Below are 27,010 nucleotides of genomic sequence, written 5' to 3'. Positions count from 1 at the left end.
TTTTTTTTTTAAAAATAAAAATAAAATAAAGATCGGTCCATTATATGTTGGTGACATAAAAATGTGGTCATTTCGCATGATTTGTACCATTTAGAAGTAGTAGTAGGTAATATAAATGCGCACTCAGCTTGTTCCTCCAAAGACAACATATAAAAACGCACAACACCAACCATGAAAAATGGAACAATTTAGTGATATAATTATTGTTTTTTTTAGATAATAATTTGGATTCGAATTTTTATTTTATTTTTAATATATATATATATATATATATGAATTATATTTAAAAAAGAAAAAGAAAATTATGAGAAATACTTTTAGTTTTTGGTCCCCCTAACAAAACGGACTAGGTTGGCACTTGGAAGTTTCATCTGCCATTACTTGTCTTGTTCAAACTTTTAGTTTGGTAATTAATTGTGGGCCTATTTATGGGCCACAGTAAACCTAAACACGGACACTGCCGTATGTGTCGGGGCGTTTGGTTCCTTTACTGACAGTTCAATGTAGGTATAGTACCAATAATTTTGAGTTTGGTTTTTTTTATTTTTATATCTCAAAACCAAAAGAAAGATATTCTGAGTTTGAATTAGCTTCAGTCATCAAAATTCCATTCATTGGGCTGCTGAACACCTGTTTAGGGACCCTCTTTTGTTAGTATTGCTTTTGTTTGGGCTCATAGAAAGACCAATGGTATAGCTCACTTCGTAGGTAAGTGGGCTTTGAAAAATAGCTTCTTTGGTCCTCTAGATATTTCTTGTTTGTCCCAATCCATTTTGTATACTTTGATACAGGATTGTGAGCCTGAGGCAACAACCTTCCTTTTGATTTCTAATAATGAATCCCATGTTTTCAGCCAAAAAAAAAAAAAAAAGAGTTTGAATTAACTAGAGATGACAATTTGTGTTAATGGATGGTTTTTTGGTACAAATTTAACATTTAAAAGTAAATATTAATTTAATTGATAAGTTATTTATAAATTTGTTGATAAGTTACTTGTAAATTTGAAATTCGGGATGGGGAGAAAAAATTATTAGAAATGAAATTATGGTAAATGTTTAACAAAAAGCTATTAATTATGTGAAATTTCTAAATCCTAATCTGAAATAAATCAGTTTAACCTATTTAATTAAATATTATTATTTTTATATTTTATTTATCATAGTTTTTAATTTTTATGCAATAATTTAATTTATTTGTATTAATTCATATCTTTTTTTCGATAAGTAAGTTAATCTACTAGTGATTGAATCACCTATATTTTTTACGAAAAAAATTATATGGTTTGAGGTTTCTATTATTTAGACATTATAGTTTATACACAATTCAGAGCCAAAACTGTGCATGACTTTTTTATTTTTGTGGGTCAAACAAGATAATGCATGTTTGATTGGGCTTTCTACGGACAAATTTTCTAGTGCTATTGCACAATAGATTTTTTGCTTTTTAAAATATCGTGATTTTTTGCTATGGCATTTTCATCATGTAGCACTTAACTTTTAAAGCTAGGTTAATTATATGATTAAAAAAAAGCTAGGGTTAATTATAATTTTTTGGCCTCTATTTTTTCCTAACATTGTGTTAAGCTCTTCAGAAGTTGAGAGAAAACTTGTAACAAATTCAAAAATTTAGGAAGTATTGTTATAAATAAATCTATTTAAATTTAGTAACAGTTATTTTATAGAAATAGAAAATCTCTATTAGAAAAAATAGCTATTCATTTGAAAAAATCTCAGAATTATTATTTTTGTATTATAATATTGATAAACTTCAAAAATATCCTTATCATATTTTGATAAATTTTGGAATTAGATAGATTATCATATAGTAAAAGTACATAATTAAAAATAAAATAAAATAAAATTTTTAATTAGTTCTCATCAATTTGAAAATTTATGGGAAAAATATTCCCAAAAAAAAAAAAAGGCAAACTTTATTTTAATTCAACATTATTACCAAACATATAAACTTATTTTTTAATTTTTCATTCTTATGAATAGCTATTCCTACTTTATTAGGAATGATCATTCCATATATTAAACATGCCCTTAGATGGGGCATTGATGCAACATTTAGTTGTTAAAGGGGGTATGGTGATGAATTTCAAAAGTTGAGAGACAACTTATAACAAATCAAAAAATTTAAGAGGCATCATCATAAATAAACTCATTTAAATTCAGTAATAAATAGTTCATAGGAATAGATAAGATGTATTTGAAATTTAATAGATAAGATCTATTTTAGATTTTTTACTTTTTACAATATGGTGATTTTTTGCTATAGCATTTTTGTCATCTAGCACCTAACTTTTAAAGCTAGGTTAATTATATGATAAAAAAGAACAAAGCTAGGGTTAATTATACTTTTTAGGCTTATATTTTTTCCTAATGTTGAAAGCTCTGTAATTTCAATTTTCTTTTTTACTTAAGTGCTTCAGTTTTAAGTATAGGATCTCCATTTTTATTTTTTTTTAAATAAAATTTACTACAATGTAGGATCTCCATTTTCAACAATTTCAATTAATGTAATGTACGATCTCCATATTCAATATTTCAATTAATGTCCTCAATTTTAGTTTTAGTTTTAATATGGGCATAGCATAATTAATCCTTATATATAAAAATAGCAGTTAACCTTTTCTTTTTCTTTTTTTATATATTTTTTAAGTTAATAATATTTTTGAACCCGTTTTGACTCAAGTCTCATAATGAGACATCTATCTTAACCATAATTTCATTATCTTTTGGTTCATATTGAAACAAAAACTATAATGATCTAAACTTTAAAAAGAAATTGAAAATGTAGAACCTAAACTAAAACCAACATTAAAATTGAAATTAAAATTAAAGCACTCAATCGAAAAATAAACTGAAAATACAGGATCCAATTTGAATTTGGAGGTAAAATAGACATTAAGGTGTAATTAATCTTGAAAACTAAATAGAAAATTTTTTCAGAATTTTAACAATTTAATTAAAACAGAAAAGATTTCTATTTTGAAGAAATTACCTTTTTTTTTTATAAAAGAGATTTTGAAGAAATTATGTATTAGTGAGTTTTTATCAATAATAAGTGTTCTTATTTATTTATTTATTTTATACCAAACACCATATAACTTTTGATTTGCTTTTCCTTTCTTGGAGACGCTCTATTGGAAGCAAGAACCATTTTAGACAAGATAAGGCGTTTGAGATTGACCAAAATGGGTTCAAAACACCATCCATCATAAAGTTTTGTTTTGTTTTTGTTTCTATTATCTTATTGAAACATATAAAGATTGGATATATTTTCAAGTTTTTCCCTTTTTTTTTTTTTTTTCCCTCCTTTCTTGGATCAGATGTATTTGCAAGTTTAACATAGAGTTTTCTTTCTTTTCTTTTTCTCCATTGTCACACTAAAATAGTTCATGAAAAAAATTTTAAGTAACATAAATAAACATTTGTATGAACAAATTATAAAAACGGCATTTTTAGATGTAAATTTTTTTTCTTTTGGTGAATATATTCTTAGATGTATTTGTTAAATCTATTTATTGTTGCAATTATTATTATTATTATTAATTTGTTTGAAAAACTTACTCACGTCCGCAAGAGAAGCACTACCCCAAAGCCTCCTAATCCTAAGAAACAGCTTTTTCAGTCCCCAGAATTGACCAAAAGCCGTAATATTGGGACGAGGCGCTCAAGAAAACGAATAGAAATTATTTGACAAAAACACAACCCTACAAGCCTACAACTATTTATTTATTTTTTTTTATTATTATTTTTTTTTACCAAAAAAACAAAACGACATACTTCTTATAATTTTTTGGTTTCCTTACTGAAGTTTGGTTTGTGTTGAGTCCCATCTTACGAAAAGTCTATTCCATGTACTAAAACTATTATTAAATTCTTTCCCATTCCATTCTATTAAGCCACTATTAGACTTTGAAAACAACAAAAAAAATGCTGGTTTTTTAATGACCATTCAGGATTTATGTACCAAACCTTCTACCATATAGATAGGCATTGTTCCTAAAATTGTACTGCCACTAAAGGTAACTCACCAAATAAAAACCAAGACCAACCACCCCACCTGAGAAATTCAGACCCAAAATCATAAAACAAAAAAAGAAAAAAAAAGCACAAGTGATGTCAATTCCAAAGTTAAAGAGATTTGAAAAAGGAAGCCAAGGAGGACCCAAAAAGCATTTTCAAAAGAAAAGAATAGCATAAAGAGGTAGTATTTGTTAACCATGGTTATCGATTAGCATTTATCACATAGCGATGTAATTGGCTGTTAGTTTACATTTATTTTCACATATACTAACACTTTTATTGTTCTATTCTTGATATATACCGTGGCGATAAATAATAAAACTATATGTTGTACAAGGGATATGATGCAATGAACTAAGAAACACTTATAAATTGATACTAAATATACACTTTACATGCAATATACTTTATGATTATAAATCGAAGTGGTATTGTGAGAGAAGTTATAAACTATATGATAGTGATAATAATTCATAATCATAAAATTATGTAAATTACATAAATACGACGCCGATGATGATGATGATGATGATGATGATGATGATGATGATGATTATGAATATTGTCATCCACCACCTAGATTGGGAAGTTCCCATGATAACATTTTGTATTACAAAGATAATATAATATCAATATTGAATGCAAGTTTTTCACAAAGGCAAGGCAGAGAAGGAGGAAGACTCAAAAGCCGAAGGTTTTGTTTATGAGAGGTTTTGAAGCTTTTGAAAGGGGTCCCCCCGGCCATGGCTGCAAATGGACCCCACTTGACTACTGAGTCATTTTCGTTTTTTGTCTCCACCTCACTTCACGTGACCCTCCTTCCCTAACCACGAGACCTTCCGGCTCCAAGAACCTAGGCACGAAACCTCACTTCTAGATCCGATTTAGATCTCTTCTTTCTCACTTTCAATGACCCATTCTCTTAGTTTCTTTTCCAAACTTTGTTTCATTCCCATTTTCCATCAATGCCTCCTCCTCTGCATTCCCTTTTGTTCTTCTTCTTCTGCTCACTCTTTACAGCATCCATAGCTACAAACCATTCATGTTCTTCAAAACTAGAGAGCTCTGCATCTTCTTCTTCTTCATGCCCACCATTCAGTTCCACTCCTTCTTTTCCCTTCTCTTCCTCACCAGGTTGTGGTCACCCATCTTTCCAAGTGAAATGTTCTACTCCCCATGCTATTATCTCCATTAACGACATCACTTTCTCACTCATAAACTACGAACAAAACTCAACCTCTTTCCGTCTCTCTCCTCACCCTTCTTCTAATTCATCATATGTAAACGATTCCACTCGTAACTACTGTTCGTTCTCTCATTTCGTCTCCATTCCCAGCCACTCCATTAATCTCTCTGGTACTCCATTTCGGGTTTCCGATTCTTCTTGTTCTCGTTTATCTGCACTCCGGCCCTGCTCTTCTCCAACTCTCCCAAACTGTAGCCATTGTCCTTGGGAATGCAAACTTATCAAGAACCCAGTTCGTCTTCTTCACGATTGTGGATCTACTCGCCGTCCTGATTCTGGTTCGGATTGTAACCGCGATGTTTTGGGTTATCTTAACGATTTCTTGACGAACTATGGGATTTCGCTCGAGTGGGATGAGGTTCAGGATTCTTACTTCTCGAATTGCAGAGATTGCCGGTCCAAAAATGGAGTCTGCGGCTTTAATTCCTCAGACCCAGATAAGAAATTCCTCTGTTTCCATTCCAGAGCTCGTCTTTCACCTCCATGGATTACCCAACACAGCCCGAATCGAATCACAATCTTGTTTGCAATATTCGTTTTGACATGTTTGTTTCTTTTTGTTCTTGTTGCTTTGCTATCTAGAAGATTGAGATCGTCGGCTACAGAGGAAGACCAAACCACACTTTTCCTCCATCGTCACCGTTCTGCCAGTCTACTCCCACCGGTCTTTACCTACGAAGAGCTTGAATCCTCAACTAACCACTTCGATCCCAAGCGCAAAATCGGCGATGGTGGATTTGGGTCTGTGTATCTGGGTCAGCTCTACGATGGTCGAATCGTCGCGGTGAAATACCTTCACAAACACAACAAAGCCGCCTCTGAAAATCGAGCATTTTCCACCAAATCTTTCTGCAACGAAATCTTGATCCTATCTTCCATTGATCACCCAAATCTTGTCAAGCTTCATGGATATTGCAGCGACCCGAGAGGGCTGCTTCTAGTTTACGATTATGTCCCTAATGGGACTCTCGCTGAGCATCTTCATGGCCCAAAGAGCTTGTATCGAAAAGGGTCTTTGACATGGCAGGTGAGGATCGACATTGCTCTGCAAACGGCCATGGCTATGGAGTACTTGCATTTCTCAGTGGTACCCCCGATTGTTCACAGAGACATTACTTCATCCAATATTTTCTTGGAAAAAGATATGAGAATCAAGGTTGGGGATTTTGGGCTCTCGAGGCTTTTGGTTTTCCCGGAATATTCGTCGACTTCAACATCCGGGTTCGTCTGGACTGGACCTCAAGGTACGCCGGGTTATTTGGACCCGGATTACCACCGGTCGTTCCGGTTGACGGAGAAGAGTGACGTGTACAGCTTCGGCGTCGTTTTGTTGGAATTGATATCTGGGTTGAAAGCGGTAGACCAAAGCAGGGAAAAGAGGGAAATGGCTCTGGCCGATCTGGTTGTGTCGAAAATCCATATGGGTCTGCTCCACCAGGTGGTAGACCCGGTCTTGGCCGTCGACGGAGAATCATCAATCAACGGCGTCGATGCGGTGGCCGAACTCGCTTTTCGGTGTGTTGCGGCGGAGAAGGATGACCGTCCAGATGCGAGGGAAGTGGTGGAGGAGCTGAAACAGATTAGGAGCCGTGCACGTGGACTCGTCCGGTCGTCGAATTCGAATGTCTCCTCCAGTGGTGGTGGTGGTGATGGTGACGTGGCAGAAGGGTTAATTTGATTGGTGGGTGTTGGGTTGGGGGGATATGGGATTGGGTGAGGTCAGTTGTACATGTGCCGTGGGGGTCGGTTTGACTCAGACTGACAAAAAAGAAACCCCGTGTCAGAAGCTGTTTTTTGGCAGCATACACAATTTCAATTTGTGTTTTTCGGCTTTGCTTCCTAAAAACAGTGGGCTTCCCACGTCTCTCATTTTCTGAGAATGCCCTTTGCTTTGAAACTGTTATCCCCAACCTCAGTTTATTATGTACATCTTACAATGTCTTATTATGGGTTTGGGTTTTTTTGTATTTCAATCCACAGCAAATGACAAATATTATCTTTCTTGATATCTTCAAGACCAAAAATTTATGATTTTGATCTACAAAAAATATGTGCCTAAATCATGCGTTTGAATTTAGATCATAACTGGGAACAAAACCGCTAGTGTTTCTAAATCATGAGGAAAATTTACATGTAATGGTTTTATCACACCATTCATTGCGCGACAAATGTAAATGAACAACCTATAAGCGTAATTATTGAGTGTTGATTATTCACCAAAAAGAAAAGAATATTGAGTGTTTGATTTGCATATAACTTAACCGCACGTGAAAAATCATTTTTCGTTTTTTTTTGCATTTTTTTAAATTAAAGTTTGGAGATGGTGTTCTGTGGACTTCTTGATAGGAGAGGACCATTTTAGACTACATCGTTCACAAAGATAAAAGGGGGTCTTGGAAATTAAAGGCAATAAAGTTCACTTTGATGTTTGCTCTTTATCACCTTTCTCACACCTCTTTTTCATTTTGTCAACGCATGTTGCATGCATAACCCACCACAACCAAGTGCAGAACCCACATCATTTTTCTATTAAGAAAATGGTTTGAATAGAGAAATTAGAAACCCCATGTTCGTATTCTATGTACAACCTTGTTCACATTGTGCGAAATTACACTTTGGAAATATAATAATCTGTAAGAGAATTGTTTCTCTGTCTTTGTTTGATCGTATTTACATATCGGTTTTCAACACAAAGTAAGAAATATAACAACATTTTGATTTGTTTTCATAGACTGGTTATATGGTTGTGAATCCTACTGGTTGTTTGAAATATGTATTTTCCAAAACCTTAGCCTTCTCACCTACAGTCGCAGCTTCTTCTTGCTTTCCGATCATGTTATAGCCTCTCTCCTGAACCAACAACAATGAAATTATCATACATTTTCAGAATCCCACTGAAGATCCTAACACGAACCAAAATTGACAAAAACTCATAGTAAGGAAAGGGCATTACCAGCAGGCGCCACAAGAACGGAACTCCTTCCCTTTTTTTAATTCTCTTTTCAAGTACTTCGATTGCTACAGTTCAAATATTTATCAGAAGAGAAGCTTTATATGAGGTTTTATGGTGGAAGAGAAGTTTTTTCTCGTACCTTTTGTTGCTTGTCCAGTATTCAACAACATACAATACCACATTTCATTGAATACATCAAGCTGTTCCTCAGATGCACCAATCATCTTCCAAAATAGTTAAATTTAAATTTTTAATATTCATATATGTGAAAGTGCCGCTGAAATAATACAACTGAAGCAGTATCGACAGCTCATACCTTAAGATCATTGGCATCAAAAGCTGGACCAAGCAATTCCAGTGCTCGTTTGTCATTACCTCTCCCATACTCGAAGAGAGATTCTGCAAGCTACCAATAAAAGAAACAAATAAAAAAATAAAGAAAAGAAAATATGATAGTGGCCTAGAGTTCTTAAATCATCTTAATTTTTAAAGAATGCAACGGCAATGAAAATGATACTTGCTAGGAAATAGTTCAAGTTGACAGTTATATATAAATTTAACATCTTATGACTACCAACTTCTGGTCGAAGGCCCATACAACTTTCTTTATTGCCAACCCAAAGTAAACATACTTTCCTGGTCACTCTCTCCTCATCCCTTTCCCCTTCAAGTGATAGGTAAGTACAGAAGATTCTGGAAAGGTCTTAATTATAGTTTCATTTGCTCTCAAAAAGTTCCATGTCATTGCGTCTCCAAGAAAATTCGGAAGAGTGATAATAAAAAGTGCGAAAAGTGCGAAATATATATATATATATATATGACAAAAATGTAAGGGGCAAAGAAATTTGCCATCAGAACAAACCAATATGCCTCGCTGCATCAATTGTTGCTTCTTTTTGCTCATCTTGGCCACTCTACACAGGGAAAAAGAATTTCAATTAATTAGTTACAAATTAAGTCAACAACTGCAGGTGAGAAGAGGAGGATCCTTCTAACCTGGACTTTAAGGCTCCAAGTAAATCTTCAGCTTCAGAAATCTCATTAGTATAAGCCAACGCCCATAGTATTAACAAATCAAAGTGCCACTCTAGGTACCAGTAGGACTGAACGTGTTTCATGCATAGAATACAACAAAATTATAATAAGCATGTGTATAATGCTAAAAATATTACATTTGAGGATGATAATCAAGAAAGCATGATATAAATTCACCTGCAAAACTCTTTTCTTCCATGAAGAGCTTAAATAAAATAATAAAGACCTTGCATACAGTATCATTTGGTAACCTTTGAAGTAAATATAAGTTCTTTGTTAATATATACTAGCCACTCCTACAATAATGATTTAGGGATTAGGGTTCAGAGGGCACAGATACTTGAAATGCACATATGGTGTAGATGACAGAGAACTTCAAATACAATTTTGCTGTATTTTGAGCACAAATTTTAAAGTTGAAATGCAACAAACGTTTGGCCAGATATGCCATTACTGTTGACTTAGAACATGAGATGTTACTGTATTTAATACCAAGTGAAAATGTACATCCGTCAAGCAACCATTATCATCAAGACATCTATGACCTAAGATAAGTGTTGCTTAGGAACCCATTACTTTGTTTTAACTTGCAAATGACCAACCTTATGAACTTGGTCTAAATGAATTATGTTCTGTCTTTTTGTAGCATTATATATTCATAGCAGGAATCACCAAAGATGTTTTACAATCAGTGGCCTAAAATATCCTTTAGACATTAGAACCATATCTCTAATGACCTCAACCATTATCACATTTGCCACTCATAACTTCCATCAATTACATGGAAAATACGTGAATAAAAAATTATGTTGTGTAACTCACATGATTTGTCAAACGACTAGCTAAGATCTCCAGACGGTCCTTAAAGATATTAATTTCACCCCGGACATAAACTCGCAGCAAGAGACCCACAGCATTCAAGTATACCTAATTGCACAAAAAATTAAGAAGACAGATATAAAAAGCAACTCAGTATAGTCAAATGATATACCTCTGGATATATTGCATCAACTTTTTCTAACTCCTTCCAGATAAATTGGTCATATAACTCTAGGACTTTTTGGATTGGTGAATGACCTTCTAAGTAACAAAGAGCTACATGCCACCAATTATGTGTGAGCCTGAAATTTAAATATTTTAGACATGTAAAGAAAGAGAAAGTTATTAATATTCGCTAATAACTGATGGAATATGCATACATAAATGATGAGCAAGAAGACCATGAAGATGAACATCCTTCCATGAACGCCACGGCTTCCTTGAAATGGCACTCATACTGAAGAACATGGCACAACTGCACAAGAAACCAAATATTACAACAATGATACACGAACTTATAAAAAGATGCCCTTGATGCAATAACTAGATAATAATCATACAGAATAGCAACATGGAAAATTAATGAACGCCTTGACAGGTTCATAATCAGAAACTGGAACCATGGTGGTACATATGACCAATTTTTTCCACAATTACCATAAGAATGTGAAGGCCAGATTTAGTAACATATTATCATGAAGTCTGGAGAGTTCGCTATGCAGTTTTAAATTTTAACAGACACCTTGACATTTAAAAAGATTTCTAAAAGTCTGATAATATATAATGAAAGATGAAAGCATCCAAGACCTTAAGCGAAAAAAAAAAAAAAAAAAAAAAAGGCACTCATCAATTATCTAAGTTAAAATAAATAAAAAAGCAGAATTCTATATTTAAATTTTAAAAGACAAACTAATTATTATAACTCACGGCATGTTGAGCCCAGAAGTCTTGTTTGTTGATTTTGTATGCTCTTTTTGCAGCTTTCTCAGCATCAGCCATTTGGCCTAGCTCCAGTAAAGGGAAAGCAAGCATGCCATATATGTAATCTTCTTCTTGATTTTCAGGAAGAACCTGTTAGGCATGCTAATTGTAATGAGATCAAATCAAGACAACATTAAGAAGACATAATGGCCAGCAGCAAACCCCCAAACCTCATTAAATAGAAGAAAAACCCTGGTAACTCTAATCTTTCAATCAGTCAAAACACATGCTGTTATTACTTCATCATTTCTCAAGCCAAAGAATTGTTATCCTCTTTGGCTAACATTGCTCAATACAATCACCAAATAAGTTTCTGAAGGGTTGATAATACACTTAAATGTTCTCCACTTATGTATAAGAAATCATGAAGTTAATGTATCTCGAAATAAAAATGAACCTGTTGAACCAGACTCAAGGATAGATCAGGTCGCCCCATGTAGAAGCACAGCACTTGGGCTCTTTTTAAAGAGACCAAATCTTTTGGAAATTCTTTTAAAAGCTGCAAATAAATAGACATCACATTTTAGAAATTGAGTTAAGTTGCACAATATAAACTGAATCTAAAGAAGAGGCTAAATGAAAATTACAGCTCTCGTAAATAAGATCACATATATTTGCTTCATTTTACAAAGTTACAATTAGTGCCGATTTTCCAGTACGAGCTTTTGGCCTCGTCTTCAATTCTCATGGAAGAAACCATTATCAGCTATAACATACTCAACCTCTAACCTATTATAACTTCCGCTTATTGGTTGTAGCTAATATTTTCCTTAGTATAAAATTTACTGCAAATACAACTCAATGATCTTTCATCCAGGATATGTTTTTTATAATTTGACAGTTACAAGAGATCAATCCATGACTGGGTACAAGAATCTTTTTAAGCTCTAAATATAATATAATATAATTAAGAGAAATTGTGGCTAAGTCTATCGTTTTATTCTGACAATTTAGGAGTAAATTAGCTTATGGCATTTGTAAATACCATAACTTTAAGGTTCGAGGTGATTTGCAAGACATCGTATATGCAGAAGAAAAATCAAGTTTAAAATGGGAAAAAAATGTTTCTGGATCATCTTGTATAAGCAACATAATAAGGAGTCATGAAAATGGGAAAGAAACAAAAATATAAAACCGTAAATTAGATGACCTAATACTATGAAATTTAAATTAAATTTAAATGAGTAAAATGATGGCCTGGAAAGTTTGGCAGCTGGGCTGACCTTAGAATGCAACTCAAAAGCAACATCATCGTCTCTGTTCTCAGAAATCAAACTACTGGTTGCATCAAAAACAGCTTTCTCATACCTGGTGGCTTGTTCCTGATCAAAGCTAATTCCCCATTACACCCAAAAAGATGAACTCCCCAACAGAGAAAAATGGAAGAAAGTGAAAATAAAAAAACAAATTAAAAATAAAATAAAATTACCAGTCGGGACTCAGCGGCTTGGAGGTGGGAGCGAGCTCGGGAAGGATTGGTGTAGAGGATATGAGCAGCCAAAATGTTGGCAAGCACGCAGTCCTTGTCATGAACAGTGGCTTCCAATATCACACTCCTTTTTCTTCCATAAATCAGCACCTTCATTCACTCCAAAAAATCCCAATATACAATTCAAATTACGGATAAGTAAGAAGTAAAAAAAACCCATTACAGAGTGAAAGAGAGAGAGAGAGAAATATAAAAAAAAACAAACCTGGTAATAGAAATCATTGATAGCAGATATACAAGCATCCGAAGATGTCCTAACCTCGTAACCCCATTTGTTCACTTTGACACCTCCATCCATCTCTCTCTGTTTCTCTGTATATGCGAATTTGTTGCAAAATTCAAAGTACCCAAAATGCAGAGGAAGAGTGTTTCGTAGTCGAAACTGGGTGTCGGCGACTCCAACACAAACCGAGCTTTCTTTTTGGGATTTTCTTTTTCTTGCTTCCCTTTTTCTTGAAAATGGGTATATATAATAAAAAAATCAAATATTCAGGAAGGTATTTGTCAGATGGATCGGATAAAGCAAAATATGTGTCATCTGTCGCATTCTATTTTGGTAGAAAGTTGAAGATTGGCATCGGAGCCTACTGGGTCCTTTGGTTTATTCGTGATGGATAGGGACATTTAGATTAAGAATCAGATGCAATATTGTCTTGTGTTTTTCTACCTTCTCAGATTAACCAAAATTGTAGTAAAAGACAGAGCTTTTACTGAGTTTGTCGAAAAAGTCAAAACGACAGTGCAACTCTGTCAGTTTTAACAAAATTACCAGACCATGCTTTGGTTTTTACAGATTTAGACGCTAATCTATGCTCAAATGGAGATAAAATGTTTTCAAAAAAAAAAGCTTTACATCTTTGATGGGTCGGAGAAGTGTCCGTGACCACTTAACCCCATGAGGCTCGTGAAAGTTTAAAACGAGACAAGGAGTAAATGGAAATTGGAAAAACAACCTCTTTTTCTGTTTTATTTTTTATTTTGGCTAAATAACGACCTCTCTTTTCTGGTTTTAAGCATTAAACATTATAATTAGGTCGCTGAAATCACATCTCTTGGAAGTTTCTTTTTTTTTTTTCTTTTAGATAAAAACATCTCTTGGAAGTTTCGTGTTGCCATTGTCATGGTCATAAAAATGTCTCAAATATGGTCATTTTCAAGATTTAACACTTTCATGGAAGGACCATCAATTTTATTTTCCAAGCAATGAAACCTGGACAAGAAGACAAAACAACCCCTGGCCCAATTTTCACCAGTTCATTCTTTACTTGTCCTGAGATTTTAAAAAACAAACAAAAAAGGGAAGAAAACATTTGAACAAAATGCACCAGCCGGGAATCGAACCCGGGTCTGTACCGTGGCAGGGTACTATTCTACCACTAGACCACTGGTGCTTGTGTGAAAGACGCTCAGAAAGAATATTTTACCAATTTTACAGTGAATTGCCACTCAAGACTTCCCATATGAAGTTGTTGACATGAAATAAAAACTTTTCACTATCGTTTAACATGAAATACTGCATTTAAATGGCAAATAAATTACCAATTAAAATAAATGTGGTTTTTCCTTCATTATCACATAAAAATATAAAAAGGTTACTTCCGTGGAACTCATCCAAAGAGACAACTCAGTGTGGAAATATTCCATCCTTCTAGCCAGCTTGAGACCTTCAGAGAGAGAGAGCTAGAAGTTAAAAAAGGCTTTCAACAGAGGTGTCATTTGAAGGCAGATAAAGATAGCAGTTTGAGTTGGTATAAATAGTGAAAAACTCAATAAAAAGGGATTCAATTTCGATGGGTAAACAATATGTTAAGGTATGTATACAGACAAAAAATTGAAACTGACCACTAAATTGTTTGTTTACTAATTATTATTTATTTATTTTCGTTTTTGTTAGTAGTCTTGTTTTCTCAAAATCGAAACTCTATCCTTTTTATTCCATATTAAATTTTTAATATCTAAATGAAAAAAATCCAACAACCAAAAAATGAAAGCAACACAATTTGCTATAGTGTACATTAATCTTAAGGTCCATTTCAAAATGATTTATTGGAATAAATTCTTCCTTAGAAAGTCATTTTTCAGAATAACTTAATTAATGCTTATTTTAAAAGTATCAAATATTTTAATTTTTCAAAAACAAAATTATCAAAAAGTGATTTAACATTTTTTTTTCTTTCAAAAACTATAGAAATGCTTTTACTTTTTTAAAGTGATTTTAGACATTTTAAAATCACTTTCAGCAATTAAAAAATAATTATATGGATTGAAATGGAACAAATACTTTTTATTGTTGGAGTGCCCATAGTCTATTAGAGAATCTCCAGCCTATTGCACCAAACAATAATTTCTTTCCAATTCATTGCACTATTTCTAACACCAAAAAAGAATATTGTCTTTATATTTCTTTTATCTATCGTTTATGCAAGATTATTGATTTTTAGTACCAAAAATTAATTGATTTTGTTGAAAATATACATATGGGGTAAAAGTTATAATTATTATAATATTGAAAGCTGTTTTGTAAATTTTAAAAACTTAAATAAAATAAAATAAAAATATATATGAACAGTGAATTGGTGAATGATGCAATACTATTCATCTAGGACAAAATGGTGAAAGATTTAGGGCATAATTGGAACACCAATTGCACCAAATTGGTAGATGCTATTAGGTATCAATCATGTTTAAAATATCCAACATTTCTTCGAAATTTCTATTTTTTTAAGGGATCGAAATAAAATTTAGATTTAAAATGGAAATGGATAAGATTTCCATAATATTCATTGAAATTTCCAAAATTTTGCCAAAATTTCCATGGAAATTTTCGTAAAAATATCCACATCAAATCCTTAACAATTTGATTAAAAAATCTATAATTTCCATGGAAATTTTTAAAATTTCCATAAAATTTTCACTAAAAATTTCGAAAATATCCATGGAATATTTTATTTTTTTTTGAATTTTTTAAAAAAATTTATAAATATTATTGATATTTAGTTTTTTTTTTATCAAATTAACTTCATTGATAGGTTTTTTTACCCTTTAATTGCCTTTTAAACATTTAGTAATATAAGTAAAATAGAATTAATTGAATCGAATAACATTAATAAATTTTATTTATTGGATTTTGATAAAACAAAAATACAAAGATTGTGAAAAGGAACTTCAATAAATTATTTAAATTAGAAGTTAGAAAAGGTAGTGGCTAAAGAGAATCATCAAGTCGAGAAGTTGGATTAAACCCATTTATTGGCGAACAATATTACACATATGGAACACAAGATAAAGATCATGGAAGTAGAGATGCAGATCAAGGAATCAGTGATGTTGGAAAGACTATATACGTAAAGATAAATCCATAATGGAGATGTCACAACAAGAAAATGATTCGATTTCTATGAATTTTGGATCAATGAGGGTTGAAAGTTATTTTTATGACCATTATTCAATGGATATTTATGAAATATCATCAAGTAACAACTCATGAGTACCATTTCAAACTCAACCATTAGAGAATAGTAGTTATACATATAGTCAACCAATAATGCAAGATTCATATGGTTGGCATATTAATAATTATATGCAAAATTATCAGGAAAATACATATTTTCATAACTACTTCTCACATTTTACATCTCAAAATCAAAATAAGGAAGAAACCAATGATTTTCAACCACCTAGAAGTTTTATATGATATTAAGATTATATTTATGAAATACAATGTAATTGTAATAATCTTTTTATATATTTTAATTAATAAATAATTTTATCAAATATGTATTTTTGACATATTTTTATTAATAATAATTTATCTATGCTCATTAATGCTTATTATAAATCAATTGATTAAGAAGAATATAACATTAATTCAATATTTTAACAAATTTTATAATCAATTTGATAATTGATGGATTAAATAAGCTAATTCTAAAGTTTTAATAAAAATTTTCATTTTTAAAAATAAATTTCTATCATTTTTTATAATTTTTTTATCTATATTTTTTATCTATATTCGATACTTTTCAATATTTTCATAAAAATTTCAATATTTTAAACACTTAATATTTCCATCAATATTAATTTTTTGAACCTTAATAACAATGACACCTTTTAAGGAGAAACATTATTAAGACTTGGTAATAAATCTCACATTTTCAAGTTAGTTGGGATTTTGCAGCCCTCATTTTGTGAAAATCTAATAACAAAAGTTATTATATCATTTTGTGAAAATCTAATAACAAAAGCTATTATATTTTTGGTATAATAATTTTAAATTCAAATTCTCCATCTCAATTAAAAAAAAAAAAAATTAGTTGTTTTATTTCCAAAATCCTGCCGTCTGATGCAAAACAAAAATTCCATGATTGCTAAACTCATAGAAAGCCAAATTTATTTCACACAAACATTCCAATTTATTTTACACAAACATTTCCGTGATTGCTAAACTCATAGAAAGCCCAATTTATTTCACACAAACATTCCAATTTATTTTACACAAACATTCTCATAACAAAATGTCCATGTCCTAGCCTAAGGAACTAAAGCGTAAATAGATTTGGCCTATAATAAATATTGTTTTCCCAATACCATTTGGGAAATTTTGGGATCATATATGTATCTTCATCCTATCACTTAGGAAGATTAGCTCTCATTTTGGCAAATAAGATCTTAGCAAACTCAAGAAGCTTATCAGTCTCAGGCATAACTCCTTTCACAGCAGGGTCTTCACAAAACCTCTCAGCCCATTTCACCAAACCAGGTGTTTTGGCTTGGTCTAGCAGTTTTACACCATGCATTTTCTCTGAAACCCTTAGCCATGCTAAGAAACATCCAAGTGCAATGTCAAGGTAACCAATTTGTTCTCCACCAAAGAATGGCTTTCCTTTGCTAGACTTCACAAATGCTTCCTCTAATAGCACAAGCCCTTCTATTACTTGATCTATTGCTGCTTTCTTTGCTTCCTCTCCTTGAGCAATTGATATGCCTTTCATGGATGGGAACCACTACAAACAAAAAATGCGAAACAAACCCGTTCGAAATATTGTTATATATTATGAATATGAAAAATACCAAAATATAGCCATAAATTAATTAAAAATGTTATTTTGTCATTATTGATGATCCAATACCAATGGCCCCCATAGTTCACGGGTTCGTTTTCTATATAATTTTAAAAATTAAATCTAATTAATTATGGCCACATTAGTTGCTATTAGTCTTACAAATGATGCGAACTTTGTGGTAAGCAAAAGTAATTTTGATTTTTTGATGATAAAGACAAAAAGATATTTTTAAAAAGCAAATGGTAGTATTTTAATTGGTTGATTAAGGGCGGCTTAATCCCCATCATCTTGATGGTTGAACATGCTGCAATCTGAACTTATTGTACAAAAATATGACTCGTCTACCAGTCAAATTACTCAGAGTGATGACTCGTAGAAACCAAAAATGCGATTGAAACCAAAAATAAAATAAAGACCAAAAGTAGGCAAAAGATAACTAGGAATAGAAATCACTTTTTTTTCATTTGTTATGATATATGGTTTGTGGGGCATTTCAAACCTGTCTTACATATTTGCCAACTATTTTTTAATTTATCATAAATATATGTTGTTCTTCATATCATCCCATTAAAAATGTAAATGGCTATTTTCAAAGGATCACTTTCCTATTTTAAATTTTTAATATTTAAAAAAAAATATATTTTTTTAAAGATTATCATATAAAACAAAATTAAAAATGCCTTCTTTTTTTATTTTTTGGCTAAGAAGTGGATAAATTTTTTTGAAAGTTCAAACATCCAAAATCAAATTTCCTCTAAATTTTTTGATCTTTGAGATGTCAAAATATTCCATTCTTAAATCTTTAATCTATTTCTATTGAATTTTTTTTATTTTTGTTAAAATATATATATATATATATATATATATATATATTTTTTTTTTTTGAAAAGGAAAAACAAAATACTAAGATATCTCCCAAAAATAGCAAAAAGATTAGGAACGCCAAAAATTCTCCTGAACAAAAATTTGTATCTTCTTTATTTTTTGTTAAATGAAAAAAAAAAAAAAAGTAAAAAAACATACCTTTTCATCAATATAAGCAGCCCAAAACCGAGCAATGGCGCGGTCGTAGGGATGAGAAGGGAGGATAGAAGGAGCAGAGGTCCAAACATCATCGATGTATTCAACAATGACCAGAGACTCGCAAATGGGTTTTTCATTGTGAATAAGAACTGGGACTTTCTTGTGGATTGGGTTTGATATTAGAAGAAGCTCGCTTTTCTCTGTCAAACTAGTTTCTTGAAGAAAATCATAGCTCACTTGTTTGAGATTAAGGGCGATTCGAGCTCTCATAACGAAAGGGCTCGTCCACACTCCCAAGACCTTTACGTCTCTACTCTCCGACATGGATTTTTTTTTTTTTTCTTCTTTTTTAGCTCTCAGTGATTTTTCTAACAAACACAGATACCATGTAGAGCTAAAGGGTTCATTGAACTTTTACTAGGCGGGTTGTGAATATGAATACAAATAAGATACGGAACTGTTGATTGGGGGGTTTTGTGTCGGTTTGGTTTGGAAAGTTGTGGGGTTAGGTGAATAATAGTGTGAAACGTGGAAACTAGAACAGTAGGTAAAGATTTCATTTCTCTTATGAAAAATGATTTTTTTGTTTTTGTTTTTTTGTTAGGCATTACTTATTATCAATAACAGCTTTTAAGTAATATTGGATATAAATCTCAGATTTTAAAGTTGAATGGCTGGGACTTGGGACATTGGAGCTTTTTTTGTGGGGCAGTTCAGTGACAAAATATTATTTATTTTGAGGATAATTCTAATTCAAATTTTTTGTTTCAATATGATTAAAAAAATATATAGTTGTTTTATTCCTACAACTTAACCGTCCAACGTAAAATAAAAATAAGATAATTACTACAAAATTCATAGAAAGCTCAATTTATTTCATACTAAAACATCGTCAAATAATAAAATGTCCATGTCCCAGACGAAGAAACAAAAGCATGATGATAATTTTGACCTATAATAATAAATATAGTTTTCCCAAAGCCACCATTTGGGAAATTTTTGGGATCATACATACATATATATATATATATATATATATATCTTCAACATCACTCTGAAGGAGTACCTCTCATTTTAGCAAATAAGATCTTAGCAAACTCGACAAGCTTATCAGTCTCAGGAAGAACTCCTTTCACAGCAGGGTCTTCAGAAAACCTCTCAGCCCATTTCACCAAACCTGGTGTTTTGGCTTGGTCTAGCAGTTTTATACCATTCATTTTCTCTGAAACCCTTAGCCATGCCAATAAACATCCGAATGCAATGTCAAGGTACCCAATTTGGTCTCCACTAAAGAATGGCTTTCCTTTGCTACAATTTCCAAATGCTTCCTCTATCTGCACAAGCACTTCTATTGCTTGATCCACTGCTGCTTTCTTTGCCTCTTCTCCGTCAGCAATTGCTATGCCCTTCATGGATGGGAACCACTACAAACAATAACACAAACTATATTATGAACTTGGAAATACCAAAATGCTATTTGTCAACCATCGATGATTCATTAATAATGACCATATCACCTTACAGGTCAATTTAATTAGTTGTTGTTATGGGTTCATTTGCCATATAGATCTTTAAATTAAAACAAAACCAATTAATTATAGCGGGGTTAGCAGGTGGTGCGCTACAGCCTACAGGTGATGAGCTCATGTTGTAACAAAAAGCAAAACTAGTGATATCGATTTTTTTGATAATAAAAACAAAAGGATATTTTTAAGGGCTTAATCTACATCATCTTTGTGGTTGAACACGCTGCAAACTGAACTCATTGTACAGCAAACATGACTTTCCTACCAGTCCAAATTTCTTATAGTGATGAATTAAATCAAGTTTATATGTCACTTTCAAAAAAGCTGTGTTTTCTTTCTGGTGAATAACCGGACCAAAAAAAAAAAAAAAAAAAAAAAAAAAAAAAAAAAAAAAGAAAAGGGACAGGAACATCAACAACTATGTTTTAAAATCCTATAAGTTTCTTGTCAATGTGACTTTTAAACCAAAATTAGAAAATGACTTAAGTAGGCAAAAGATAAGTACGGATAGAAATCACTTTGTTTTATTTGTTATATGGCTTTTGGGGCATTTCAAACTTGTGGATATCTTCATGTTTGTTATAGGGATTACGATAGTATCAATTTTGACGTGAAATTTAATGCATGTCATCCTGTAACCTAAAATCATTCGATTTGTATATGTTTTAAAAATGATTGATTGGAATAAATATTTGAGGGGCCAATACAAGAAGGAACAACTATTATCTAATAACGATGCTAATAATATGAAAATATTTTCCATTCACTTACGGTTTCACTTATCTATAATTAATTTTTATGAATTTCTCAATTGATAATTTTTTTAATTAATTTATTATCTTATTTGGCAAACAATTTGATACTTACCTATAATTAATTTATATTAATTTCTTAATTGATAATTTTTTTAATTAATTTATTATCTTATTTGGTAGCTCTCACAATTTTTCTTTCCACTTTGGGAAACTTGACATATACATATTATAAAACTAATCATTTCAGAAAACTCAAAAATATTATATAAATAACAAGAATCTTAGATGTGGGAAATCTGTGAAGAATTTTATTCGGACTCTGAAAAAGAAGATAGCTTTATACTGAAACAGATATCAATATACTTATAAATAAAAAAACCATCGTTTTTTCCACGGTTCCGAACAAAATTTGTCCCAAATATATATTCCGGAAAATTCAAGCTTCCAGAATCATATAAATTTTTCCTCCATATGAAAAAAAATAAAAATTTAAGACAAACTTTCCTAATTCCTTTAAATTTTAGAGCTAATTACATTGATTCAGTAAGATGTCAATTATTGAACCAAAAAATAAAAAATAAAAAATGTTGTCAATTGTTTTCTATTTATAAAAAAAAGAAATCCTAAGATATCTCCCAAAAATAGCTAATAATTAAAAATGTCATAAATTCTTACTCTACCCTCGCTCTGGTAATAATATTCTAAATATCAAATATTATCTTCTCAAAAAAATCAAAAGCATGAAAATACAAGCAGAACCAAGAACCAAATCATATAAAAAATAAAAAGTTAATAATATTAATAAAAATAAAACAAAATAAAATAAAAACACACCTTTTCATCAACATAGGCAGCCCAAAACCGAGCAGTGGCGCGGTCATAAGGATCAGAAGGGAGAATAGAAGGACCAGAGGTCCAAACTTCATCAATGTATTCAACAATGACCAGAGATTCACAAATGGGTTTATCATTGTGAATAAGAACTGGGATTTTCTTGTGGACTGGGTTTGATTTTAGAAGAAGCTCGCTTTTGGATCCCAAATTTTCTTCAAGAAACTCGTAGCTCACATGTTTGAGATTAAGAGCTATCCGAGCTCTCAAAACAAAAGGGCTCGGCCATGCTCCCAAAAGCTTCACGTTACTCTCTGCCATGACTTTTTTTTTTTCCTCTCTTTCTAGCTCTCAAAGATTTTTACACAAGGACTGTGGAGCTAGGCGTTCATATAGATGGGTGGTGACTATAAATGCTCATAAATAGGATATGGATTTGCTGATGTGGATTTGGCTTGGTCTGGAAAGTTTAATGTGATTGGTTGGTAGTGTGAAACGAAGAAAACCAGAACGCTAAAAAGAAGATTTTGTTTCGTTTTATGGAAAATGATTTTTTTTTTTCTTTTTGTTTCTGGGTCTTTCTTTTCTTTATGGTAAATGGGAAACAAATTTTTTTTTTTTTTCTCTCCCAACTGTTTAAATAGTGACCAAGAGAGAAATATTTCCCCTTTTTTGGTTCACCGGTTCAAAAAGAAAAAAAAAAAAAAGAAACAAAAAAAAGAACAAAAGAACAATTAGCCGAAATGGCCGTTACTCCAATTCTCATTAATCTGTTTTGTGTTTATGATTCATGGTTAATGAGTTTGGTTGGCGTGTTGAGAGGCTGAAATTGAAACACGATGACTTGCCAGCCAAAGAATTCAGCTGTGGCCCGCATCTCGGTGTGTAATGGACAGTACCACTTTTATTCTTTTATTCTTTTTTTTTTTTTTGAGAAAAATTTTAGACCATTTATTTTTATATAATTTTTTTTATAAATTTTTTAACACATAATAAAATAAAAATAATAAATTATATTAATTATATTAAAATTATATTAATAAATTTTAATATATGCAAAAAATTAATAAAAATTAAATGATTTAAAAATCATCTAATTTTTTTTTTTTTTATAAATTTCTATAGCTTTAAACAGTCTCGAGAGACATAACAAACAAATGTTTATTTCATGGAAAACTACTTATTTTCTAAAATGATAAGAAAAATAAGATCATTTCTCTTTCTATTGAATTTTTTAAACTTTAAAAAAAAAAAAAAAGAAGCAAAAAACAAAAAATAATTTTTAAAACTTTTATTTTTCAATGGCTATTTTAACTAATTATTTATTAAATACATAAGTAAATAAAGGTTAAGTACTCATTAGTCATTTGAAAAACTATGAAAATCATATAAAAATGATAAAAAAAATTTAAAATACTTTTCAATAATAAAATCATTAAAAATATACCATCAAGTTTAAAATTTAAATCTTGACCTGAACGAAAATCCTTACCTTTTAAGTTGTTAAAAAAAAAAAAAAAGAGAGAGAGAGAAATTACATTCATTATTTTATTTGATTCTCATGCTTTTCAAAAATTATCATTTACTCATTTTTAATTTTCTAAATCTATTATAAGAAATTTTTTCCATATAATTTTAATAGTTAAAAGTCAAAAATTATATTTTTATAATGTTATTTAATTATAAAATATATATTTTTAATTTTTTTTATCTTTAACTAATAGAAATCAATAAAAATTGATAAATGGATATATTATATATATGTATATATAAAGAGGGAACTAAAAAGAAATTAATTATAATTTTTCAAAATTTTAAAATTTAAGTAAAATAACAATAAAATTGAGATGGTGCGAATAAAATTTGCCTCAAAAAACCCATTTGAATAAAAAACATTTCTCAAAAACATTTGACTAATAAAAATTTTAAAAAATTTTGACACTATTAGTAAATATTAAGATAATAATTAAAGTTTTACTATTTTTTTTTATTTTATCAATTGTTATGATCATCGTTGAAACAATTGTTGATCAGTGACAACTTCTGATTACATATTTAACTTTAAAAAAAAAAAATTAGCATTTTATTTTCTTTGTTTTAGTTCTTTGGAGTATAAGTAGGCCCACCGGTTGTAAAACCGATTTTGAAAAACCTCAAATCAATTTGAAAACCTAAAAAATTATATTGAAAGTAAAAGAAAACTTTTTAAAAATAACCCAAACACTAAAATAATTTTTTCCAGATCGTCAGCAGGCTGCCCACAACCTTCGAATGCCGTGGTCAAGCGGGTGAGTTATGACCACTGGAGGTCGGCAGAAAAGCAACGACAAGATTGTTGGCAGGTTGTGGATTGCCTTTTAATTGAATCGGTGCTAGCAATAGCTGTCCTCGAATGCTATTACAAAACAAAACAATAAATAAATAAATAAAATAAAAACCATAAGTGCTATTTTGGTAAAAAAATCATAATAATAATAGTAATAAATTTGATATTCACATATATTGTCCAATGATAAATATTTTGTCCAAGTTATTATAGCTTTTTCAATTGTACATGTTAAAAAATGAGATTTTGACAAATTATAAATATTAATTGATGATGAGGTTAATTTTTATTAATAAAAAAATAAAATTGTAATAATTTAAATATTAAATTAAAAGAATGTATCAAATAATAGTGGATTCCATAAACTTTATTATAATGAGGTTTATGATCAAAATTTAACAATTGCAATCATGGTGCCGATCAAAAATGCAATTTTCAATTTCGAAGAGGTAAAAGGCACCATTTATGCCAAAATTTGCCATTACAATGGCAACATACAGTGCTGTTGGAGATGCTTTGATATTGATTTGAGTTTTTTAATAAAAAATATTAATATTAAAATCAAATTTTAAGATTAATTTTTCAATAATCAAATGATGTCATCTAAGTTGATAAATCATTTATATTTATGATTGAAAAATTAGAAAAAAAAAATATTGAATGAAAGAAAAATTATTATAATGATCAATATTGATTTTCCAAGGATATATGCTAAAAATAATATTGTTAAAAATATTAAAAAATGATAAAATGCATTTTTATGAATAAAATTATAATACTTTAAATATTATAGTTATGGCCTCGCTCATTTTTATTTTTTTAATCAATTAAAAACAATTAAAATTTAAAAATCACATTAATAAATTAAATTATGTGGCACCATAAACTTTAATATAATAAGATTCACCGTTAAAATTTGTCAATTAATTAAAGTTTACATAAAAATGAGATTGATAAAATTTACCACTTGCGTTGGAGTAATAAAAAAGTAATTTTATGTCATATTTGACAATGATATGCATTGGAGAAGCAGGGAAGTAATACAAGTCAACGAAGGACATAAATCATTAAATAGCGACCAGCTGTGGGACATTTGAAGCACACCAGCCAAGGACGAAGGTTTCCTGAATTGCAGTTCTAGAGAAGAGGAAAAATGGAACACGAGGTACCTCCGGAAAAATGAAACACAGCAATATAAATAAGAGAAAAGATGGAAGGAAAGGGACAAGGAGAAAAAAACACTGTTAATAGTACTCTATGTGGTGGATCTACGAAAAAATCTACAATGGATCAGAAGTACGAAAAGTTAAATTTCATCCACGTTTTGATCTTATTTGTAATGATTTTTGTTGTTGATTAGAGGATGGCCCTTTGCGGCTTACTAGTTTATTAGTTGATATATATATATATATATATTTTTCCTTTGTGGGAATTATTTCTCCCAAAAAAATAATATGAAACAATAATTTTTTTTCAAATAAATTAAAATTTTACAAAATTTGTGCAAGTATTAAAGTAATACTTCCAAAATAAACTCGTTATTACAATTTTAATCTTAAAATAGAAGATGATCCTGATCGAATACCTTTTTAGTTTGTTTATATGCTTTCTAATTATATAAATTTTTAACTGTACTACTCGTTTTGCTAAGGCATCTCTAATCCCTCGTATTGCTAAATACAAACATTCATTTAAAAAAAAAAAAAAAAAACACTTGTGATGCTCAAATTGGAGACATATTTTATTATGTTAATTTATTTATTAATTATATCGAAATAATTTAATTTGAATTCAAATCGTTTATTAATTATATCAGAAATTTTTAATTTGAATACGATCTATTTAATAAACAGATAATTTGATATGACATGTGTAATCTATTTATTAAATGAGTCAATTTGAGTCAGAATGATCTATTTACATGAAATTGATTCGTTTATATGAAATCGATCTGTTTATATGAAATTTATTCAATTAAATAAATTATCCTATTTAAGTTAATTATTTTTTTTCATCTAAAATAAAAATAATTTAGCAATTTATTGATCCAAAATTAAAATATATATATAAAACCATATAATTATAGTTACAAATTTACAATAATATAATATATGATATGATAATATAACAATCTCGTATAATAGTTATATATATATATATATACATAATAAACCTAATACTACTTTTCTAAAATAATATAAAAAAATTTATTAATAAATATGTTTTTAATTTTCTACATCTCCAATATTCTTAAGCATATTAATTTTTATTTTTTCAATGTTTATAAATCTATACATGTATTAAACATATTATATTTAAGCAAATAAATATTATTTTAATAATTTTTCTTTTTTATTTCTTTAATTAATAAAAAACTAATAATATAAACTTAAATATGTTTTATATTTCATAATAAGAAAGTATTAGTTAAGTTTTATTAATAGTAAATTTAATATATTAAAGTTATAATTTAAACCAGTTATAATCGTGTCAGATTGAATTGACATATTTAGTAAAATTGGTCAATTTTTCAGGTTAAATGGATCAATTTGGATCAATTTCAGACTAAACGGGTCAATCCGAAATTGATACGGTTATTAATCGTGTTAAACGGATTGATTCGAATTGGACCAAAACCCATTTATAATAAATCTAAATCCGTTGATTTCACATTTTATCATTTTAGAATCATGTCATCGAATCATGAGCTAAATTACCACTTCTAACTGCAAATGATTGATTGAGAAATTATGGTAAGTTTTCCTAACAAGTTTGAATAAAAAATTTCTACAATAAAAGAGTTATGTGATCTGACTACTCTTTCAATAGCTGAGTTAATTAGTAAATTACAAGCCCGTCAAATCCAAAGGAAAGAAATCTACTGCAAAAGTTGATTCAAAGGACAATTGAAGATCAAGGCAACAAGGGT

At 30.2% G+C, this 27,010-nt stretch overlaps 4 protein-coding genes and 1 non-coding gene across 6 annotated transcripts; 1 reads left to right on the top strand and 4 right to left on the bottom strand.

The window, feature by feature from the left end:
• The first annotated feature begins 4,538 nt into the window (after nt 1-4,538).
• On the top strand, nt 4,539-7,286 carry LOC107428783 (LEAF RUST 10 DISEASE-RESISTANCE LOCUS RECEPTOR-LIKE PROTEIN KINASE-like 1.5). The gene has a single exon (XM_016039370.4). It carries the CDS (start codon nt 5,000-5,002, stop codon nt 6,956-6,958), a length of 1,959 nt encoding a protein of 652 aa, XP_015894856.2. The 5' UTR covers nt 4,539-4,999; the 3' UTR covers nt 6,959-7,286.
• A 541-nt stretch (nt 7,287-7,827) lies between these two features.
• On the bottom strand, nt 7,828-13,271 carry LOC107428789 (uncharacterized). Of its 2 annotated transcripts, XM_016039378.4 has the most exons (14): nt 12,763-13,256; nt 12,498-12,647; nt 12,292-12,390; nt 11,466-11,567; nt 11,015-11,158; nt 10,468-10,562; nt 10,260-10,389; nt 10,091-10,195; nt 9,230-9,336; nt 9,096-9,147; nt 8,550-8,639; nt 8,373-8,457; nt 8,234-8,298; nt 7,828-8,130 (listed from the first exon to the last, which is right to left on the bottom strand). In XM_016039378.4, exons 1-14 carry the CDS (start codon nt 12,853-12,855, stop codon nt 8,017-8,019), a joined length of 1,431 nt encoding a protein of 476 aa, XP_015894864.3. In that variant the 5' UTR covers nt 12,856-13,256; the 3' UTR covers nt 7,828-8,016. The 2 variants fall into 2 exon arrangements, with proteins under 2 accessions (XP_015894864.3, XP_048318690.2); XM_048462733.2 differs by lacking the exon at nt 10,091-10,195 and having other exon boundaries at nt 12,763-13,271.
• A 606-nt stretch (nt 13,272-13,877) lies between these two features.
• On the bottom strand, nt 13,878-13,948 carry TRNAG-GCC (transfer RNA glycine (anticodon GCC)). The gene has a single exon. It is a non-coding gene; the product is annotated as a tRNA-Gly (tRNA).
• Nucleotides 13,949-16,994: 3,046 nt separating this feature from the next.
• Nucleotides 16,995-19,075, bottom strand: LOC107428790 (glutathione S-transferase U17). The gene is made up of 2 exons (XM_016039380.4): nt 18,644-19,075; nt 16,995-17,560 (listed from the first exon to the last, which is right to left on the bottom strand). The coding sequence occupies exons 1-2, from the start codon at nt 18,965-18,967 to the stop codon at nt 17,186-17,188; spliced, it is 699 nt and encodes a 232-aa protein (XP_015894866.1). The 5' UTR covers nt 18,968-19,075; the 3' UTR covers nt 16,995-17,185.
• Nucleotides 19,076-19,497: 422 nt separating this feature from the next.
• LOC107428781 (glutathione S-transferase U17) lies at nt 19,498-22,151 on the bottom strand. The gene is made up of 2 exons (XM_048463279.2): nt 21,759-22,151; nt 19,498-20,067 (listed from the first exon to the last, which is right to left on the bottom strand). The coding sequence occupies exons 1-2, from the start codon at nt 22,074-22,076 to the stop codon at nt 19,693-19,695; spliced, it is 693 nt and encodes a 230-aa protein (XP_048319236.1). The 5' UTR covers nt 22,077-22,151; the 3' UTR covers nt 19,498-19,692.
• Nucleotides 22,152-27,010: the final 4,859 nt, after the last annotated feature.

The sequence above is a fragment of the Ziziphus jujuba genome, chromosome 12, assembly GCF_031755915.1.
Source record: "Ziziphus jujuba cultivar Dongzao chromosome 12, ASM3175591v1".
Lineage (NCBI taxonomy): Eukaryota > Viridiplantae > Streptophyta > Magnoliopsida > Rosales > Rhamnaceae > Ziziphus > Ziziphus jujuba.
Note: the sequence above shows the minus strand (reverse complement) of the source record. Positions and strands in the feature narration are given on the sequence as shown.

What these genes read in the sequence shown, in the direction of transcription:
- LOC107428783 (XM_016039370.4), top strand. Translation starts at nt 5,000, where the DNA reads ATGCCTCCTCCTCTGCATTCCCTTTTGTTCTTCTTCTTCTGCTCACTC.
- LOC107428789 (XM_016039378.4), bottom strand. Translation starts at nt 12,855, where the DNA reads ATGGATGGAGGTGTCAAAGTGAACAAATGGGGTTACGAGGTTAGGACA. An exon ending in CCTTGAGTCTGGTTCAACAG is followed by an intron (nt 11,159 to 11,465) that starts GTTCATTTTTAT and finishes CATGCCTAACAG; the next exon opens with GTTCTTCCTGAAAATCAAGA. An exon ending in CGTTCTTGTGGCGCCTGCTG is followed by an intron (nt 8,131 to 8,233) that starts GTAATGCCCTTT and finishes TTGTTGGTTCAG; the next exon opens with GAGAGAGGCTATAACATGAT.
- LOC107428790 (XM_016039380.4), bottom strand. Translation starts at nt 18,967, where the DNA reads ATGTCGGAGAGTAGAGACGTAAAGGTCTTGGGAGTGTGGACGAGCCCT. An exon ending in CTGCTTATATTGATGAAAAG is followed by an intron (nt 17,561 to 18,643) that starts GTATGTTTTTTT and finishes TTTTGTTTGTAG; the next exon opens with TGGTTCCCATCCATGAAAGG.
- LOC107428781 (XM_048463279.2), bottom strand. Translation starts at nt 22,076, where the DNA reads ATGGCAGAGAGTAACGTGAAGCTTTTGGGAGCATGGCCGAGCCCTTTT. An exon ending in CTGCCTATGTTGATGAAAAG is followed by an intron (nt 20,068 to 21,758) that starts GTGTGTTTTTAT and finishes TATTGTTTGTAG; the next exon opens with TGGTTCCCATCCATGAAGGG.